This window comes from Psammomys obesus, unplaced genomic scaffold (assembly GCF_907164565.1).
Source record: "Psammomys obesus unplaced genomic scaffold, mPsaObe1.curated_primary_1811, whole genome shotgun sequence".
Taxonomy (NCBI): domain Eukaryota; kingdom Metazoa; phylum Chordata; class Mammalia; order Rodentia; family Muridae; genus Psammomys; species Psammomys obesus.
Window position 1 is genome coordinate 4,323,681 of NW_026596095.1, and position 21,849 is coordinate 4,345,529.

The following is a 21,849-nucleotide window of genomic DNA, read 5'->3' on the forward strand; positions in this document are numbered from 1 at the left end:
GGAAGAAATAGAATTCTGGGGATAGAGCCTATTCTCTCCCAGAATTTCACCCTTTAAGTGCATGCAGAAGGCAGGCAGATGTTATACATCTTAAAAGGCATAAAGATAAAAAAAAAAAAAAAAAAAAGCACAAAAGCAAATTAGGGCAGCCCAGGATAGCAGTTAGGATTTTTTAATATATATGTTCCTGGGTAGATAATATGTGGTTTCACTTAAAAAAGAACACGATCTCCGTTAATTTACTTTGTCAAAGCAGTAACTCCAACACTCACAGGCAACGCTTCGAAAGGCATTTTTAGATGCATCAGGGCTACATTAAAATGAAGAGTGAATCAGTCCTGTGGAGTTAATTACTAGTAAATTAATGGAAAGTAGGTCTTCTGCATGGCAATGTGCCAGCAAACGGCTCTCGGTGCTAGGCAGAAATAAGGCAAGGCCTCAGGTCCTCATTTGCAAAGCTCTTTATACATGTGGCACATTATAGGGACAGAGAGGGGACTGCTTTGCACCATCCACAATGAGAAACAAGGACAATGCCTAAGAAGAAGAGCTTGTTGACAAAGCTTTCGAAAGGCGTCCTCCTGTACCCCCAGTGGAAAATTCTTGCCTCTCTGTTATCATTCTGACCCATTGCACAGCATTTACAGAAAGGAAACATGTCTATTTTTTTTTCCCAGACCAGTGTAAGGGCCTTATGTAACTATATGAAGTAGAAAGCATTTTAGAAACCAAAAATAAACTTACAGCCAGCAAAAAGGTGTCATTTTGCATCACTAATGTTTTGGAACACAGAGTCTTCTGGTACAGTATCCTCAAGACAGAGACAGAAAGAAGATAGCCAGAGAAAGAAGAAATAGACCCAGGAGAAGTGTTATCTAAACTTTAATTAAATATCTGAATCCAGGAAAGCAGGAACAGATGAGAAATGGCGCATGCACACAGTTTGGTTAATAACATGACTGCCAATGTGCTGTTAGTGACAAACATCTTTATTGTCTTTTCTTTTGCTACAAAATGTCCATCTCCTGTTTCCCCCATAATTTTTCAACTGTACAAGTGTTCTTACCGTTCTTGGTCCAAGAGTGTAACAAAGCAGGCTGTCTCTGCTCCTGAATTACGCAGTGAATTGAGACTGTTTGGACCCAGATTTTATGTGGCTAACAGACTGATCTGTGCCTCCTATTACTTTCTTCCCTGTTTAATTGTACAGGATGATTTCACACGGTTTTGCACATTGCAAATGCATCTAAAAACATTTAGGAAGTCAAAGATGAAGATGGTAAACCTCAACATTTAAGAACAGAGTCCCATTTGAAATGTTCCTTTTATGCATAACTGCGTGTAGCATAATTCTGTCTTCAACAGACACTATGCTAATATTAGATGTCATGGTCATATATGTGAACAACATAAAACAGTGTCGCTTCCTAACGTGTGGCTTGTTTAACCCCTAAACAGCACAGATGGCTTGGCAGAGCCAATCTGTTTTTATTCTGTCATCTTGACCATTGGTTTTATTTGGGAGCCCAAGTCCCAAAATGGGATTTTGTTTTTTTTCATAAACCAGGTCAAGACACGTAGTCACAGATGTATCTGTGTCTCTTTTCAAATATTTAAAGGCCATTCCTTCTGGTGTCTGGAAGAGGTAAACTGTCCGTGTCCGGTGGGTATTGCTTTGTGTACCACATGCCCGATAAGTTCTAGCATCTAGGAGCATGCAATAGCCACTAACATTATGTATGCAGTTCTGGTATTAGTGTGTCATCATATCATGTGCATCGAGATATTTTAAAGAGAAAACAGGAGTCATTCTCCTTAGCAACCATGACAGTACAGAATGTTCAAAGCTGCGATCACACTCAGAGGCAAATAAATCGGTTACTGATGTGGGTAGCAAGAGATCCGCATGCTTTAGAAAATGTGAAGCTGGTACCTGAAATAGATAACCCCCTGGTTTTGTTTCCGAAATTCCATCTCTGGTCTCAGACCATCCATTAACAAACCTGACTTCTTTTTTTTTTTTTTTTTTTTTTTCCTTTAACACTCAACTGTAGCTTTCCACCTCAGACGTGAATAGAGAGTGTAAAACAATAAATTTGTTTCCTCACTGGCTGCGAGTCTATCGCAATTCAAAAATGACTCAATAAGAACCCTTTTAAGAATAAAGGGCTTGAGGTCTCAATGGCAATTCACACCGGTGTATACACCTGTGGTTTCACTCTTCAGGGTCAATATACAATATACAAAGACTAAACTATAACAGAAGGAAGCGTGATTAAAATACTGTCTACACAGTTTCTCCCTCAATGGTATAACCTTTGGCTCATGCACACTCACACACTCGAGGCGCTTCGTATATAAGACGATGGAGGCTGGGAGGGTTGTTATGTTAGGAAAGCTCTTTTTTTTTTGTTTGTTTTGTTTTGTTTTGTTTTGTTTTTTTAAAGCAAACTTGAAATAAATTAACTGGTTCTTTTTAAAAAACGCCAGTTTTGCACGTCCTTGCCGTCTGCGTGCCTTGGACGTAAGGGTGTCTCTGAAACACAGAAACAATGGGTAAAAGTTGGGCGGCTGCACACGATTGCTTTTAGGGACAGCAGACCCTGGTTCAGGCATTGCACTGGGAAGGAAGGAAGGCAAAAATCTTCCCCGGGGGGGATCTTCGCCGGGGCTGGGAAGCGCTCACAAACCGAGGAGGCGAGGCGGCAGGTGTCACAGGAAGGTGGGTTACCAGTGCTGGCCAGCCGCCCGGGTGCCCAGCTGCGCCTGGGACATGGCTGGCACCGCGGTGGCGGCAGCAGCGGCTGCAGCCGCGTCCCCAACGCCGGGCAGGACGGAGCGCACGGATCTCCGGAACTCCTCGTTCCTCCACGTGTAGAGCAGCGGGTTGAGCGCCGACAGGGCGCAGCACAGGAGCCAGCTGGCCGCCTGCACGCCCCAGGGCACGGGGAGGGAGAAGCCGCTGGCCAGGCTCACCCACACCAGGGGCTGCGTGGCCAGCAGGAAGACGCAGCAGAGCAGCAGCACGGACAGGCCGCTGAGCCTCCGCTGCGCCCGGCGAGGCTGCAGCGCCGCCGGCAGGGGCTGGGGCTGCGCGGGGTGGGCGCCGCCCCCCGGGCCCGGAGCGTGCGGGGCGGCGGGGAAGGCGGCGGCGGCGGCGGCGCAGCCGGGCAGCTGGTGCAGCAGGTGGAAGTTGAGCACGCTGACCCTCTTGACGCTGACGCGCACGCGGCGCACGATGCCCAGGTAGCAGTGCAGCAGCAGCGCCGTCTGCGCCAGCAGCGCGCCCGCCGCCAGCAGCGCGGGGTAGTGGACTTGCGGGGGCTCGGCTCCCGGCTTGGGGGCCCAGGGCGGGAGCAGCAGCACCAGGCCCAGGGCGAGCGCCCAGGACAGGGCCAGCATGCCCGCCGTGTGGCGCCGCTGGTACAGCACCTGGTAGGTGGCGGGCGCCCTGGTGATGAGCAGGTAGCGGTTCAGCGCCACGAGGCAGTGGGACAGGAGAGACACGGTGAGCCCGAGGCCCAGCAGCCCTCCCCGGAGCAGGCGGTAGCTGCCCCCGCCGCCGTCCCAGTCCCCCGGGGGCTCGACGGAGCCGGCGGGCAGGAGCCCCAGCACAGCCTCCTGTGGCATCCAGAGGGCGCAGACGCTGAGATCCGCGGCGCAGCCATTCACTATGAAGGCGTTGCTGGTGGTCTGCAGCTTTCGGAAGGACGACACCAGATAGATGACCATACCGTTGGCCAGAGTGCCCCCGATGGCCAGCCCCGAGTACAGGAGAGACACCGGGATCCGCCGGCCTGCCCACGACTCTTCTTCCTCGCAGAGCAGCAGCAGCGATCCCCCGGTGGTTGTGGAGGTCGAACTAGAGGTGGAGTTGGTCATTCTGGTCCAACTCTTCACACCTCGCGCCCTAGCGTTGGCCCATCCTGACACTTCCCTGCTGGGAGGACAAAAACATCCCTTCAGTCCTCTGCCACCAACACAAAAGGCTGAAGCCGGATAATGGGCTGAGGGGGGAGGGGAGGGGGAGAGAGCGGGAGCTGAAGAAGAACGGGGGTCGCAAATGACAGGTGCCTGCCTCGGAAATGTCTCCAGCGACAGAGAAGGTCCGCTTAACACTCGGCGAGCGAGCAGCAGGGAAGCCCCAAGGTCCTGCCGATACCAGGAACAGTTTCCCCAAACACACACACACACACACACAGAGAGAGAGAGAGAGAGAGAGAGAGAGAGAGAGAGAGAGAGAGAGAGAGAGAGGAGTTGGGAATGTGTGTTGCCAACCAGGGCCCCTCGTTACCGGGAACTAGTGGAGATATCCTGGCTGGGGAAAAATGCCAAGGAGAGGGAATGGAAGTTACCTTGATTTGGGGCCAGTCCTTAGCTGGTGATAGCAGAGGGAGAGATGCCAGGAAATCCCTCCTCAGCGGCAGCATCTGTGGTCCAGAAGTCAACGGGAGAAACTGAGCCGGGATCCATGCCAGCAGCAAGCGCCTTGCTTCTCGCAAGCAGCATCCACGCACATGGTCCCAGGCAGCAGGCAGCAGCTGCGGGGAGTCTCCTCAGCTGGCAGTGGAGAGAGGAAAAGTGGTAGGCTGCAAGCCCAGGGCGGGTGGGCAGGCAGCAGCAGAGAGGGTGCCTGGCTGCAGGAGCAGAAGCTGAGCTGGAGGAGCGCGCCCTGTGCTGAGCAAGAGCGCTGGCTGATGTGACAAACCCACTTGGAGCGCTCGCTCTCCTGCTCAGTTATCCATCACCCAGCGAGAAGAGCCTTCCTTCCGTGCTGTCACGAATTATTCAGCAACTGCTAACTTGTAAAAGAGAGAAAAAAAAAAACCTTGCTCGGAGAAGCCTACAGTTAACAAGTTTTTATTCTCTCTCCTCATTCTCTTTCTTATTTTTCACTATTTGTTTTTTTTCCCTTTCTTTCTTCCTTGCCTCTAAATGTTAGAGTAAAATTTCATCTCAGTCTGATTCATCCTGGAGGCAAGACTTTTTTTCCCCTGGGAGATAAATATACTCCAGTACATTTGCAGGGAGAATTACTGTACATTTGAATGGAAATTCAGGCCCCTCCCCCCCCCTTTTTTTTTGCAAAGTAGGACATGAGTAATTAGCTACAGGAAAATATGTGAGCCTTAGCTTAAATCATAACTTCAATCCTTTTCTCATCGTTAGACCACCTCTCCGAAGCTTAGCTTGTGTTTCGGTGGGATGAGAGGGGCGTGGGAATACAAGGGTCAGACAATCTAAAAATGGAGTCAGGGAGCACATCTAGACAATGGAATGACTTAGAACTAAAAAGAAGCCACCTGTCAAGACACAGAACACCTAAAGATTTTGGAAATGCTTATTATTAAGCAAAAGATGCCTCTGAAAAGGCTGTGGACTGCACAGTCCCAACTGTATCACATGCTGAAAAGAGTAAAACTGTGGGGAGATCACAGATTTGCTATCAGGGACTCGGGGCTGGGAGGGTGGAAGGGATGGATAAGCACGCAGGGCAGGGGGAACTCTCTGTGTGACACGTTAATGGTGGAACACTTTATTGTAAATCTGTCCAAGCCCGCAAGACAATCAACACCCAGAGAGCCCTCGTGGAAATGATGGACTCAGTAAGAATACGTCAGGAAGCTTCATTGGTTGTGACAACTGAACCACTCTAGTGGAAGATAACTGGGAAGCTGTGTGTGTCCAGGGTAGGAGTTGTGTGGGAATATTCTCTCTCTCTCTCTCTCTCTCTCTCTCTCTCTCTGTGTGTGTGTGTGTGTGTGTGTGTGTGTGTGTGTGTGTGTCTGTGAGAGAGAGAGAGAGAGAGACTTGTACATAGAAACTGGAGGTTGAAGTTGGGTGTCTTCCTTAATCTCTCCTCACCATATTTTTTGAGGCAGGGTCTCTCGATGAGCCTTCATTGCTTGAGCTAGGCTGGCTGGCCACTGAGCTCCAACAAGCATCTGTCCCTGCTTTCCCAGGGTTGGGATTATAACCCAGATTTTTTACTTATTTATTATTTTATTTTTTAAGATTTATTTATTTACTTTATGTATATACATGCTCTATCTGCATGTACATCTACGTACCAGAAGAGGGCATCAGATCCTTGTGTAGATGGTTGTGTGAGCCACCGTGTGGTTGCTGGGAATATGAACTCAGGACCTCTGGAAGAGCAGACAATGCTCTTAAGACCTGGGCCATCTCTCCAGCCCTTGCTTCAACTCTTAAACAAGTTTAAAGCCTATTCTTGAGCAATGGGTGTGGAGAAAAGCAATTTCTCTAAAGACTCCGTAGAATGAATGACAAGGACCTCTGAGAAAATTTTTATGATATGGGATGTCATAAGGACTTGCACTCAGGGCTCAACTCTGTCCTGGTGCAAATGTTGATTCATCTGTACACATGGGAACTTTCCCAAAAGTACACCAAATGCCCCACCCCCACGACCACTAGCAAAAGTTTTTTGGTTTTTTTTTTTTTTTTTTTATTTACAAATTTTACTCAGAGAATAGGTAATACACACAATAGAAAAATGGTGCCTGATGTTTTAGGTGTCCGAAGTTCTAAGTTAGGCATCCATCTGTTAGCCCTGCATATTATTGCCAGGAAAGACGTGTCCACTCAGTAATGTCAAAGGCTCTTTCCTCCCAGACTTTCTCCAAATCCCTGTGCACACATTTAATCGTTCTCCGCTTGCTGTAGATTCCTTGTGTGTAACTCAGAGTGAAGCCCTGGGCCATATGTCAGGAACCTTTCCCAGTCCATCCTTGAGTACTTATTTCAGAAGGAAAATCAGAATGTACCTCCCCTACTTTTTCTTCTCAAACCTGATTTTTAAAAAAAAAGTCATTTAATTACTGTGAAGATCTCTGTTGATGTTTAGCAAGCATGGCCTGATGAATTTAACTAGATCAGGCTGGATTTCAGTAAAACAGAAAAACCTAAAAGAGAAGCAGTAGTTGGGTTTCCCTGGAGCAAAGGTTCAGATGTCCAGCCTATTGGTAATATGGAGCATTTGTCCTTGTCTTTCACCATCATTTTATCATCATCATCATCATCATCATCATCATCATCATCATCATCATCAAAGCCTTGAGTGCATCAGCACCACAGGGTTGCAAGAATTCCTCCATCAGCTCCAGTTCAATCGTGTCACTGCAGTTAAATCTACCTCGCGCTGCCTCAGTGGTAAAGGAATTCTGAGTTCTAATCCCAGGTTCTGGGTCTCAGTTATTCTCTGTAACAAGTAAGGACCAACCTCAGGGACGGCTTGCCGTAAGGACACTTGAACTTCCGCCAAAGGCGTAACTCTTTTATTTAGCCCAGGCTGGGAAGGCCAAGTTCTTGTCTGGTTCTTCACTTGGATTCATTTTCGGTTTAGGTTGCAGAATAACATCCCCTGGCACGCGGTAGCTACTTCACTAACGCCTTTTGGGTTAATGAATGATTACCTTTGTGGTTTTGCTTGGAGAAACATGGGGTATGATTTTTTTCTATTAGTAGAGTCAGTTTCCCGATGCCTCCAGAGGAGCTTGCTGATCCGTTTCCCTTTCTGACACAGTCTCAGCCTTTCTTTTGCGCAAGCAGGTCGCATCCCCACCCCCTCCGTGGGCTCACAAAGCTGAGGATTTCACCACAGCCCGCTGACACCTCCCCTGGACTTGGCTTCCTTCTCAGAGTGGCTCCACAGGGCTCACTTCCCTTCTGTAGTGGAAGTGCCTATTTTCTGCTTCTGTGTCCTGTCCTCTCACTGAATGTCCACCCACATGCCTTCAGTTCGCAGCACAGCTTCGGCTAAGGTCAACCACCGCCTCTAATTAATAAACCCGGGGATTCTACCACCCCGTGTACTCATCCTGCAGCCATCACAATCTAGGCTTCTCTATTCTCCTGTTGCTCCTCTGCTCCCTTGGACTCGCCCACAGTAGTCGAGTGTCATGGGTTCCTTAATTAGTGTTCCCGGATGCTCTGTTCTTTGTTCTCTTCTCACCCTTTTCTCTGCCTAATTAGCCTCGTCTTCTTCTGGGTTTACCTATAAGCCAAATCTTTTCTACCACCCCTACCACCCCTCCTCTACTGAGACCTTCTAGCTGAACTCCCTCTTCATTTCCGCCCTCTAGCCGTCAATTTCATGAGTACAGTTCCCTCGCAGTTTCTAAGAATTCACCACAAATATGACCGTAATTGTAGTTTTCTGATATGTTGCCTTAGAGTCGGAAACATTTCTGTCCAAGCCTACTGAAGAGTTTTTGTATAAAGCAGTGCTTTTCTCCTTAAAGTGTTGACATAATGAGCTACACTTGTTATATTTTTATATTAAATAGTTTACATATTCATATTTTAATTTTTATGTTTCTTTATATCAGGGTTATAATAAAATCACAACTTAAAGAAGTATTATTATTATTATTATTATTATTATTGCTATTTTTTTAATGTGCATTGATGTTTTTCCTGCCTGTATGAGGGTGCCAGATTCCCTGGAACTAGAGTTACAGATAGTTGTGAGCTGCCATGTGGGTGCTGGGAATTGAACCTGAGTCCTCTGAGAAAGCAGCCAGTGCTCTTAACCACTGAGCCATCTCTCTCCAGCTCCCGCTTTATTTTTTAATTTTTTCTGCAGTTTTTGTAAGTATTGAAACTCATGTATAAACTGTTAAACTGGTTACTTTCTTTTTTGTTTTTATAATAATTTTAATTGCTCTTAAAATTAATTTGTCTAAGTATCAACTTTTTTCCTAGAAAAATTTTATTGTGTAAATTTTAATTAGATAACTTATTTTCTGTTTCCATTGACATTTTATCATTATATTGTATAAACTTTAAGTATCAGCTGTATGTAAGTATGTGTGTGTGTGTGTGTGTGTGTGTGTGTGTGTGTGTATACATGTTTATGTGCGTGTATTCATGCTTATAGAGGCCAGAGGTCAATGTCAAATGTCTTCTTCAATTGTCCTTTCTTATTACTTTATGAGGCAAGGTCTCTCACTGCCTACAGAGCCCACCCATCGGGTGCCTAGCAAGCCCCAGGGATCCTCTGTTCCTATGTCTCCAGCACTAAGCCCTCCGGGATGCCCTGTTGTGCGGACCTTTTACAGGGAACCATTCTCCAGTCCTCAATGCCTGTTTGACAAACACCTGACCAACTGAGCCATCTCCCCAGTCCACTGCAGGCTTCTCATGTTCTAAGAAGTGAAACTTCTCTACATGTTTATCTATCTATTTACATGCCCAACACATAAATACACACATTCACACACACACACACACACACACACACACACACACATGTTGATCCTCTCTTATATTCTGGAAAGTAAAAACATAAAGATAATAATGATCTAATTCTGGCCCTCAGTGAGATCAGTCCACAGAGGTGGGCATCTAGACAGAGAAAAAACATTGTAAGATAATGTACCAAAAGTTAGCAATAAATCCATAAGCAAGTTGGGATGGAGCCAAGCACAGAAAAGGAAGGAAGGTCATTGCACCTAAGGTCAGGAAATCCTTTGTATAGAAAAGCTGAAGACAGCTGAGATGAATTCTGAGGGTTGAACTCTTTTAACTCCAGGTGGTATCTTGGCCACAATCCTGCTGAAGCTAAGCTCACCTGACATAACACACAAACTCTCTGCTTTTATTTCATGAAATAAACTGGAGCTGATACAAGTGTTTGAGAAGTAAGGAGTTTATTTCATCTTGCAGTTTATTGTCCGTCTCTGAGGGAACCCAAGGCAAGAGCTTGAAGCAGAAACATGGAGGAGAGCTACTAACTCTAGAAAATAAACATCAACAAACCAAGTAATCAAATTTAAAAATGGGGTACAAAACTAAACAGAAAATTCTCAACAGAGGACTCCTGAATGGTAGAGAAGCACTTAAAGAAATTCTCAACATCCTTAGTCATTAGGGAAATGCAAGTCAAAATGACTCTGAGATTCCATCTTACACCTGTGAAAATGGCTAAGATCAAAAACTCAAGTGACAACACATGCTGGTGAGGATGTGGAGAAAGAGAAACACTCCTCCATTGATGGTGGGAATGTAAACTTGTACAACCACTTTGGAAATAAATCTGGGGCTTTCTCTGGAAACTGGGACTAGCCATACCTTAAGACCCAGCTTGGTCATACACTGGAAAGATGCTCCACCATATAATAAGGACATTAACTCAACTATGTTCATAGCAGCTTTATTCATAATAGCTAGAAACTGGAAACAACCTAGATACCCCTCAACTGAAGAATGGATACAGAAATTGGGGTACATTTACACAATGGAATACTACCCAGCAGTTAAAAAACAAGGAAACCATGAAATGTGCAGGCAAATGGATGTAACTACAAAAGATCATCCTGAGTGAGGTAACACAGCAGGACACACAGGGTATATACTCACTTATAAGCAGATTTTAGTCATATATTAAGGACAGACATTCTACAATGCACAGTCCCCAAGAAGATAAAGCAGATGGGCATCTTAGGCTTCATGTGAGCCCACTAGTTTGGGGAGTGGGGGGGTATCTCTGACACAGACTATGTTGCCTGCTTTTGACCACTTCTTCCCTGATGGGACTTCTCTACCAGGCCACACGGGAGGAGGAAGAACTCTGTCCTCATGTGAATAGATGAACTGGGGTGTCTAGGTAGAGGGCTCCCCTATTCTGAGGAATAGGGCAGAGGGGATGCAAGAAGGAGGGTGGGACTGGGAAGAGAGAAGGGAAGGGCCTATGACCAAGATACAAATTGAATTAATTAATTTAAAAAAAGAGAAAGATGTATTCTCATAGTAACTGAAAATACAGACTCAAATTGAGAAATCTCTCCCATACTACTAAAAACCAACAGAGTAGAAATCTTGTCATTGGCTCAGGGTCCACCCTGAGCCTCCCTCACCCTCTACCATCAAATGCTAGAGAGATCTCACGTTTAACTTGATACACTACAGCTTGCCCACCTAAATTCCATCCATACTCCCTGTCACACAGCTCCCCCTTGGCAAAGTTTGAGAAGGCACAGTGATGTCAAGAGGCTAAACCAGAGGAACCGTACGAACCGTAGCAGCGTGCTCATGGCCACTGGCAGGAAAGCCTTTGGTTTTGGGATTGGGCACTAGGAAGGTGATGAGTTCCGGGTGGTACTGGCACCTCGTCATTTTAATAAAGCAGTCACAAAGAAGCTAGAAGGCAAGATCGCACAGTTAGAAATCCAGAAGTGGGGTTCCAAAACATGTTGTTTGGCCCTGAGCCAGTGCATCGCGCTGCTCCCTTTGATAAAGTTTGATTTCTCTAACGTGGCTTAGATTAATTTACTCTTTCCTCCAGCTCCATCAGACTCACCGCACACGTCGTCCTTTCTGAGTGTGTATCGTCTCTTCTCTCTCCCAACAGCCTTCTTTGTTGAAAACGCTCTGGGACCTTGACGGTCTCTCTGATGGTTCACACTCTACCTCCACTTCTTTTTTCAAGCTAAGTCCTTCTCAGGTAGGAAGGGACTGTTTTCTAAGACAATACTGCCTACCAGGAGCTGTCTTAACCTCCAACATTAGGTAGTTTATCTAGACTTTGTATCCCAAAGCACCAGAATGCATCATTGTTTTTTGGGGGTTGGAGTAACCTTTTTACATGGTAAGCAAGTTGAGGACAAGGCTCCCCTTTTGATCAGTGTGCCTGGCTGAAAATTCTCACTGCATAGGGCCCTAAGGGATGTCCGTATAACCACAGCTTCCATCTCAATTATCTTTTCACGGGATAAACTAATATTAGGGTCACATAGTTCAGTGTTGTTATTATTTTTCCAAAATAGTTTAAGGCTCATGTAACCACATTCTCTGGCTTATGCTGCCAGATTCTTTATAGAAAAGGATTTTTGCTGGAAACATTCCCCATTACAGATCCATATGCCAACTTCCTAGAAGACCAGAGTGAATTCCCAGTACTGAAGTTCATGGATCTGGGCAACATGAGGCAGCAATGGCTCATGGGTATTTTGGGAAGTGAGCAGGTCCATGGTGGCAGTCACAAACTGCTCAGTTTTGGTTGTTTTCCTTCTCCAGTTTAGCCAAGCCATCTACCTAACCACCTCACTAATTTTAACACCAAGACCAGCTGAAAGCACCTTGTCTTTGCTCAGATCTTGCTCTCTCAGATGCCACCAAAAGTCATGTTGGCCTGTGGCCTGTTCAGACTATAGATTTTTTTCAGTTGAACAAGCTCTTTAGTTGTTTTGTTTACCTATTTTGACTAAACTTAGCAGTCATTCAACTGCATATAAGCTCTCGCCTCCACAAGAAGGCCTCAGGCTTGTAGAAATTGGGAGTTTATAGACTCTTGAGCAGGCCTGTTCCTCCCTGAACTCTTTCATATGCAGGCCTAGAGAGGAAGCCTTGTCCTGGTGACTATCACCTTTTCTCCTGCCCCATCAGGTTTTAAAGTCTTGATGCAGTAACAGCAGCACAGGAGGGTGCAGGAGTGACTCACCAAGCAATCCTTTCCAAAACAACTGACACTGTCCCCAGACAGTGTCTAACACCAACCAGGCCACAGAAACAAGAGGAGAAAGCTCCAGCTTTCAAACCTTGGGTGACAGGGTGCTAGGAGGACGGGAGCAAGGGTGTGATAAACATCTCACAATCTGAAGGACAGCTCTCCCATGGTAAGGAATTATCCACCCCAAAATGTCATCAGGGCCAGGAGTAAGCAATTTACCATAGAGGTTAAGAGGTCTAACCCAGATCCAGGGTCTGTTTGTAATTACCCAGGTAACTTTGAGCAAGTTGTTTTATCTTTACAAACTGTTTTGTTGCTTGGAAAACAGAGACATCATCAGGATCAGACCTGCATAGGCCTGTTAGAGAAGGCATGGATTAAAATGATTGGATTTATGCCAACACTTAAGCTAAGGAGCCAGCGTTAACCAACCATCAGTGTATGGTGAGCATGGGAACTCCTGACATGGGCAATTGATGGAAGACAAAAGTGGCACAGAAATCTGGAGAATCTGGCTGGCATGGGGAGTTCATGAAACACACATTCAAGTAACTAGGGAAGCTATCTTAGTCAGTGTTCCACTGCTGTGAAGAGGCACCATGTCCATGGCAACTCTTATAAAGGAAAGCATTTAATTGGGTCTGGTTTAGCACGTTCAGAGATTTAGTCCATTATATTTGAGATACTAAAAAGAATGTCCCCCAAAAGACTTTACCACCCATTTTAAGTATATAATGCATTTGCTACTGTATGTGGTGGGATTGCTATCATTGTCTAGGTGTTCTTATGAGTTGGTCATTGCTTTCGTCTGGACAGTATTCATGACATAAGGAGATATGATTGTGTGTCTACTTGATGACGGCTATTCTCAGCTGACAATATGACTGCATCTAGAACCGAACCATAAAATGGAAAATTGGTTGAAGTCTGACTCACGGTAGGTTCCATGGGTCCCCAAACTCATTCTGTGGTTATTTCCCGAGTCCCAGAATGTACAATTGGGATAGCTATACTTAGAAGTTGGACTGAACACATTTTTGCACTGTGATATGGCTACAAGCCTATGGGGGATAGGGAGTGGAATGTGGTAGTTTTCACAAAAATGGCTTTCATAGGCTTGTAGGGAATAGCATTATTTGAAAGCATTAGGGCATGTGGCCTTGTTGGAGGAAGTGTATCACTGGAGATGGGCTTTAAGGTTTCAAATGCTCAAGCCAGGCTCGGTCTCTCTCTCTTCTTGCTGCCTGCTGACCCAGAGGTAGAAGCATCAGCTACCTCTCCATCACCATGTCTGCCTGTGTGCTACCATGCCTCCTGCAGTGACAGTAATGAACTAAACCTCTGAAACTGTAGCCAACCCCAATGTATTATTTTCCTTTGTAAGAGCTGTCGTGGTCGTTGTGTCTCTTCACAGCAATAGAACACTGACTAAGACAAAAGCTAATGTAATCATTTTTTAAATAAAAATGGACACTACATTTATATACAAAAAATGTGTACTTGTGCATTTTCCTAAAAAGAAGCTTACTTTTATTTTATTGGCCTCTCAGTAGAATTTACAATTTTAAAAGAGAAGTGTTTGTGCCATTGATATTGTCCCCAAATGGTTGTACCCCTCTGAATCTCATCTGTCGAAATCCTACCCCACAAGGTGATGGTATCAGGAGATGGAGTGTCTGAGGAGGCGATAAATCATGGGGGCCGACACTCACAAGGGCACCAGTGCCCACACAGCAAGTGCTCATGTGAAAAGAGCTTGCATCATTTAGGAAGCAGGAAGTAGGCCCTCAGCACACACTGACTCTGCTAGGGACTTAATCTCAGAACTCTCAGCCTTCAGAACCGAACAAGATAAATTTCTGTCACCTGCACACACACACACACACACACACACACACACACACCCTCCATAGACTCAGACCATCTGATCACATCTTATTAAAAAAGAAAGTAGGAACCTAGTTTACATTGCCTAGTTTACCAAAGCCACACAGACGGCGATGGAGTTGTCTCACAGCCTGGCAGCTCTTCTGAAACAGACTAGATTCAGAAGAGCGTTTCTGAATTACAAGTGTAATTGCTTGTTCCAGTCTTATTTAGAAATCTCTGCATTTGCCCTTTCTGAATTAATTCACTAAGTTGTGGTTTTTACATCTCCTGTTCCTGGCCTACCTATATCTGCTCCCCATGCCCTGGCTGAGATCTCCATTCCAACCAGCTCTGTGGTAAAACAAGAAACAGACGACTCTTCCCCACATAGCTATTCGAGAACTGCTAAAGCAAAGAACACTTCAACTGAGCTTCTTAGTTCTGAGTGTGGATTTGTACAGAAGCCAAGGCATTTCTTTTCTTTTCTACATCTTCAGCTTTTCCAGGAAAACCAACTCGAGTCCAAATTGCTTTGGTTTGGTTTTTGTCCAAAAGTGGACTTTTTTCCAGTAAAAGGTTTAATACGCTTTTTTAAAAATCTGCTTGAAATCCTGTCAGTCTGAAAGAGATAGGAGTGCGTTGGAGATGGTATTTTCAAGGAATATGAAATGTTTCAGGCTGCTGAAGAGATCAGATTAGTTTGAAAGAGCTGTGTGTGTGTGTGTGTGTGTGTGTGTGTGTGTGTGTGTTATGTGTTGTCGTACGTGTGTAATGTTTGCGTGTGTGATGAGTGTGTGTGTTTTGCGTATATATTTTATGTTGTGTGTGTGGTGTGTATGTGGTTTGTGTGTAGGATGTGCATGTATAGTGTGTGGCATGTGACATATGTGTGTGTGATGTGTGCATGGTGTATGTGTGTGGTGTGTGTGTGGTATGTGGTGTGTGTGTGTGTGTGTGTGTGTGTGTGTGTGTGTGGCATGTGGGGGGGTGCTCTTTGCCACATAACACTTATGGGGAAGCAGCTGTCCCCGAAAACATTAGCAGACTGTATCATGGAGTTCACAAGCGACAGTCATTGTCACCTTTCTAGCTCCCACGATGTCTCAGGATGCCTCTTAAACAACACAAATCGGACCAGAGTTTCCTGTGCTCAGTCCGCTGAGATGTAGACCCCAAATATGTCCCCTCACTTTGTCGTATCCAGCCCACACCCCTCAGGTTGTGGGAAGTCAAAGTGCTGGACGGCACGCAGTCACACCTCTGAGCGGACGCTGCTCCAAAGAGTCAGAACTTCACGGATGCGGTGTGGAATACTACAGTCTTCTGCGCCATGCCTTTATTACCTCTATGCCATGCGTGCTGTTGTCCACAGCTGTGCAGGAGCATCTGTCCTGCTCTCTGCTGCCTGAAGACACTTGTTTCTTCTTCCTGACAAAACTCCCCATGGTTTGGGGGAAATTAAAATCTCTGTTGACCTGAAAGTATTTTTTTTTCATTTGGTTTCAAGCAAACCCCTCTGTTCCGTGAGCCCACCTCTGGCCCCTCCAGCCCCACTATCATACTCCAGGGACAGTACGTAAGCTCAGGGCTGAGTGCCAGCCACTCTCAGCCCAGTCTCTTTCCGCGTGACTGAAACCTGAGTGACAATTACGGCCTCCTTCAGGAGCCGTGTTTCCCACTGAAGGGCAGATGGAGTGGCACCCCCAGTGTGGACCTTGCGGTTCTAGCCACATCTGAGGGAAAGCCAGGCCCTTAACGAGTTGTTGGGCTCACCAAGGCTTTTGTTGCCTAATAATTGGAGGGAGCAAGGGAGATGCGGGCAGAAGAGAATGGCACAGAGGTTTAGAGCATGTACTGCTCTTCCAGAGGACCTGAGTTCGAGTCCCAGAACCCACACCAAGTGGCTTACAACCGCCTGTAACTCCAGTTCCAGGTGCTCTCTTCTGGCCTCTGTTGGTGCTAGGTGCACATGTGGCACACAGACATTCAAATAGGCAAAAAACACTTATACACATAAAATAAAATTAAAATATAAATTTTAAACATTTAAAAACGTTATCCCCCATGTAATATTTTTATTGATTATTTGGAAATTTTATACAAAACACCCATCACACTCTCTTCCCATTTCTCTGAGGTCCACATCCTCCCATCCTTCTGCTATTCTGCCCTTCCCCTAGGCTCCCCCCCTCAAAAAAAGTCTATTTTATGTTGTCCATATACTCATTGGAGCATGGTCAAACTCCCAGTGGCCAGCCCCTAAAGAAAACTGAGTCCTTGTAAGATTTAGGTATCAGGGTGACTGTAGCTTCATAGAATGAGTTTGGTAATGCTCCTTCTGTTTCTATTTTGTGAAATAATTTGAAGAGTATTAGTATTAACACTTCTTTGAAGGTCTGGTAGAATTCTGTGCTGAAACCATCTGGTCCTGGGCTTTCTTTCTTTCTTTTTTTTTTTTTTTTTAAGGGAGACTTTTGATGACTGCTTCTATTTCCTTAGGGGATATAGGACTGTTTAATTTATTTACCTGGTCTTGATTAAGCTTTGGTAAGTGGAATCAATCAAGAAAATTGTCCATTTCATTTAGATTTTCAAGTTTTGTAGCATACAGGCTTTTGAAGTAAGACCTAGTGATTGCTTGGATTTCCTCAGTGTCTGTTGTTATGTCCCCCTTTCCATTTCTGATTTTGTTGATTGGATAGTGTCTCTCTGCGTTTTAGTTAGTTTGGCTAAGGGTTTGTCTATCTTGTTGATTTTCTCAAAGAACCAGATCTTGGTTTCAAAGCAGATGCTGAGACTCAGGGCCAAACTTTGGGCAGAGTGCAGGGAGGCTTATAAAGGAAGACAGGTGGGGATAAGTGGGACATGGAGGGGACAGGAGCCCCACAAGGAGACCAACAAAACTAAAAAAATCTGAGCCCAGAGTGTCCTGCAGAGACTGAAGCATCAATGGACGACCATGCATGGAGAGGACCTAGACCCCCTCTCAGATGTAGCCTATTGGCAGCTCACTCTCCATGTGGATCTCTGAGTGAGGGGAGCAGGGACTGCCTCTATCATGAACTCAGTTCCCTGCTCAGATCACTTGTCCTTGATGATGCAACCTTGTCAGGTCACGGAGGAAGAGGATCCAGGCAGTCCTGATGAGACCTAACAAGCTATGGGCAGATGGCAATAGTGGAGAAATCCCCCTTTCCCTAGGGGAAGGGGATAAGGGGAACAGGGATTGAAGGTGGGACTGGGTGGAGTTGAGGGAGGGGGCTTCAATTGGGATATATAATGAATAAATTATAAAGAAAAAATTTTAATTTAAATTAAAAAAAAAAAAACTGAGTCCTTCACCAGGCCCACCCCTACCCCCATCCCCACACAGCCACAGCCAGAAGCCATCATCAGCCGTGAAGAGTTACACTTGAGTCTCTTGGTCACAGATTTTAAAGACTCTCTTCAATAGCTTCCTGTCTGGACTGTTTCTATGGGGTGGAGGGTGGAGAAAGGTTGTCGCAGACGCCTTCAATGTCTCTCACTCTCAGGTATGAGTCTGCAGTCATGGATACCACTGCAAAAGAAGCTTCCTTGCTCATAGCAGCCGGCAATCATGGACTTCCACAGGGTTTCCTACGACAAAGCTCGGATCGCAGATATCAACATGGTTGCTGGCGGCAGCACGGATCACAGGCATCATGGCGGCAGTACGGATCACAGGCATCATGGCAGCAGCACGGATCACAGGCATCAATGTGCCCTCCAGCAGCAACACTGACCGTGGCTGATACACATTTTTAAAAGCTTTAATACAGCAAGCCATTGGGATACTTATGCAGAAAAGCTATAGATGCCCACAGGCCTTGCGCTCAGCCTGCTCTCGTGGTGATCTACCCCCGACTGGGCTTGTGAGTCAGAGCCCTAAGCAGAACAGTCCTCATGTAATAAACCTGCCTACGAGTGAGACATTCCGCCAGCTCTTGACTATCCATTTTGGATGGCCAACCTGGGGAAAGCTGTGAAGCACGGGAGTACTTTTAACAATCTAAACTCTGTGAGCCAGACAGTATAGTCAGCGCCATCGTTCTGTAACTAAGCTACACATTCTTTTAATCTATATTTTGATTTTTAAGTATATCCTTTTTAAATGTGCTATGTTGCCTCCCTTTGCAATCGTTAGTGTTGCCTTTAATATTTTTAAATTGTAGTGTTTTAAAATTATATTAATACCTTTTATTTTGCTTATTTATTAACAGGTAAGTGAAAGAGATGCTGTGAGCAAACTCTGGACTAGTCCACACACGTGCCCTTTCTCTATTTGCACTCACTGGATAAGTGCTCCAGTGACAGTTCTGAACAAAGATTTGGGAGAGTTTTCCCTACATTGCCGTGGGCTGCAATGAGTGAGATATGGAGACAGGGAACTAGTTTGTTGGGATTTTATAAACAATGGGAAGTCAGACCATTACCGCATCTGATTTATGCATCTAAAATCTCAAGCTCCAATGCACTGGTTCTCAACCTGTGGGACTTGACTTCTTTGAGGTTTCTATGTCCCTTTCACAGGGGTTGCCTAAGACCATCTGAAAACCATTTCTAACTGTAGCAAGATGTTACAAAAATACAGCAGCAACAACAACACTTTTATGGTTGGGAGTCACCACAAAATGAGGAACTGTATTAAAGGGTCACAGCACTAGGAAGGCTGAGAGCCACTGCTCTAACACACGAAGAACTCTAGTCAACTGAGACTGGGTCGCCTCTTCATTTCCCCCACAGAAATCTAGGACACAGACTAGAGTCAACTTCCCATGGAACTACACATCCATTTAAATAAGCTTTAGTTCCAACAGATGTGATTGGCTATGGTACAGGATGTGCATTCAAATGCCTTCCCTAACAAAGGCCAACTAACAAGTTCTGCCTGAGAACTCCAAAGGTAAGCTATATAAGACTTCCATCTTAGCTTCTATATCAGTAGCTCAGGGAACACCTCTGAAGTGGGGACAGGAAGGTTTTAAGAGCCAGAATACAAGGAAGTCTGTTATGAAGGTCATTCCTAGAAATGGCTCCATAAGCAAGGCGATGGCAATGGCAGACATGTTAATGTGGAAGGGGGGAATTTTTTCAGGGTCCCACCCTTAGACATAGAACTACAAACTAATGACCGCTGGGAAGAGACTTAGCCTCTCTCAAGAATGAGCTCTTTCATTGGTTGTCCAGTGTAGCATGAACAGCCTTGAGACCAGATACACAACCCACCAACAAAAACAGACTCAGCCAATTGTATACATATATATATATATGTGTGTGTGTATATATGTGCATGTATATGCATACATACACATATGTACCAATAATATTCAAGGCAAAAAGGCTATCAACTCGAGAGAGGCCATACCTGAAGGGGCTCCAGGGAAGGTAGCAGGGCAGGGCTGGAAGGAGAAAAGAGAGGCAGAAAGGCTGATAGAATTTCATTTTAATTAAAGTATAAAAATAAAACTCCTTGCAATGGTAATAGTCATTTTCTGTGCCTGGACTATGCAACCAGTTTGGCCTATTCAAGTCCCCACTCTCCTTTTGTTGCCTAGAATCCTAGCTGCTGGCAGGCAGGGCGAACGAACAACAGCCCAATGACAGACACCCTTGGCTCCCTGGTCTCTGATGGGTTTCCTAGCGAGCAGCACCATTTTCACCACTCGTGGCTGGAGGCTGTGTTTTCCTCTCCACTAGGAAAAGACTCTTTGGAGACAGTACCTGAGGCCTGAGACTTCGGCCTGAAGTCTTTTCTTTTTCTCCATTTACATTATGTTCTTTCTTGGCTCTCCTGAGCCACAGAAACTGGGAGGGGTCTTGGGGATCCCCAATACACAGGACTTTCCCTGGTCTAAGGGGAAAGTTGACTTAACAGTTGATTTTATTTTTCCTTCCCTATAGACCAGGTGGGTGAACTTTTCCTCTTTTGTTTTCATCTTAAAAATTAACGATCCTAACAACCTGTCACTTACACTGAAATCCTTAATTAAGGATAATTTTCCCAGAAGACTTGCCTGTAAAATAAATCAAGCTATCCAAAAGCCTCCATTTGTCATCTTACTCCATTTTCAAGGCTTGTGTATTCAGCAGTCCCAGTTCTTGTCATGACACAAGACTGTCCCTTGTCTGGCCTTTGGTTCAGTATCATAGAAACAGACTCCCTCTGCCTGCCAAGTAGAGGTTCTTGGTGACACAAAGGCCCGGAGGCCCATGATTTTACCACCAATGAGTCTTCTAATGAGGCATGTCTGTTTCTTCAGCATTACTGTTTGACTCTGTCCCAGCCATGAAAGGCACAGGGTCTAAAGGTGAAGTGTACCACTAGCTAGACAAAAAGTACCATAAAAATCCCAAGACCAGTTACCCAAGACTGGTATGCTGGAAGGACAGGAAAAGGAATTACACCTTTCCTCAAGTCAGGAGAAGCTAGGCCTGTCTAACCCAGCTGGCCACACAGACATGGTACCAGGGTACAGTTGCCTCAAAATTCAGTTGGCAAAATTCAACAGGATCGCATCTTCCTAACTAAAGTTACAGTTTATCTTGTAGAGGCAAAGTAGGTGATAGTCAGATGAAAAGATGACAGTTGATAATGTCACTGAAAGATAGATAGATACATACATACATACATACATACATACGTACATACATAAATACATAGATAGATACATAGATAGATTAGGTAGGTAGTCATTATGCTATCATGGTCTCTGATTTTGATTTTTTTTTCAATTTTGCATTCAATAATTATTTGGGGGATCTGAATGTTAAAATTGACAATCTAACTTGAGGGAAAAAGATCTTAAATTTTTAAGCATAATAAATCTCAGTAGGAGTTGTGGAGCAGACTAAAGGTGTGTTTTCAAATTGTCCAGACTAGAATGGGATGACAGGTATCTTGTCATATCTCACCATTAAGTACTAGTAACAGCTGCTTCGGAGATTGATGTCCAGCCCCAATTTTCTCCCCTGTAGTTCATCTGCTGTTTTCTGAAGTCCCACCTCAGGTCCTTTTAGAGGAGTCATAATATAATGAAGACATACTTGGTGAATGATCTCCATGTTCCCTCGTTCTGAGGTTTCAGGAGAAATGCTTAGGCTGCAGTCATTCCTGGGCTTTGCTTAGTTATGCTGTTTGTAGCCATTTCTACAGTTCCTAATAAGCCTGAATCCCCATCCTCCCTTGCTCAAACATGTTTTGGTCAACTTGCTTAAAACCCAAAGAGAAAAAGCAAATGGTGATGTCACTCATCTTGATATTAGTGATATGTAAATTAAAACAAGGATGGGGTGAAATTTTCCATTTAAAACCAATTGCCCCCCCCCCCGAAAAGATATAGATGTCGCATTAAACGTCATCCTACTTTCTATTTACCCAAGGAAAAAAGTTTAAAATTCTCTAGAAAAGCTATTTTTTTTCCTCCTTCTTGATCTGATTATAATTCAACCCATAGAGGAAGAACCAGGTGGGAATATATTAACATTTC

The 21,849-nt window shown here is 45.0% G+C and overlaps 2 protein-coding genes across 2 annotated transcripts in view; both read right to left on the bottom strand.

Moving 5' to 3' along the window:
- Positions 1-864: 864 nt before the first annotated feature.
- Positions 865-4,031, bottom strand: Gpr88 (G protein-coupled receptor 88). The gene has a single exon (XM_055628188.1). The coding sequence runs from the start codon at positions 3,880-3,882 to the stop codon at positions 2,728-2,730; it is 1,155 nt and encodes a 384-aa protein (XP_055484163.1). The 5' UTR covers positions 3,883-4,031; the 3' UTR covers positions 865-2,727.
- Cdc14a (cell division cycle 14A) overlaps positions 3,877-21,849 on the bottom strand; it is a 115,050-nt gene continuing 97,077 nt past the window's right edge. The window contains exons 11-12 of the mRNA XM_055628189.1: positions 4,356-4,560; positions 3,877-3,940 (exon numbers count right to left, since the gene is read on the bottom strand). Of these exons, the coding sequence (XP_055484164.1) occupies positions 4,375-4,560 (186 nt within the window). The 3' untranslated portion in view covers positions 3,877-3,940; positions 4,356-4,374. The remainder of the gene's footprint in view (positions 3,941-4,355; positions 4,561-21,849) is intronic.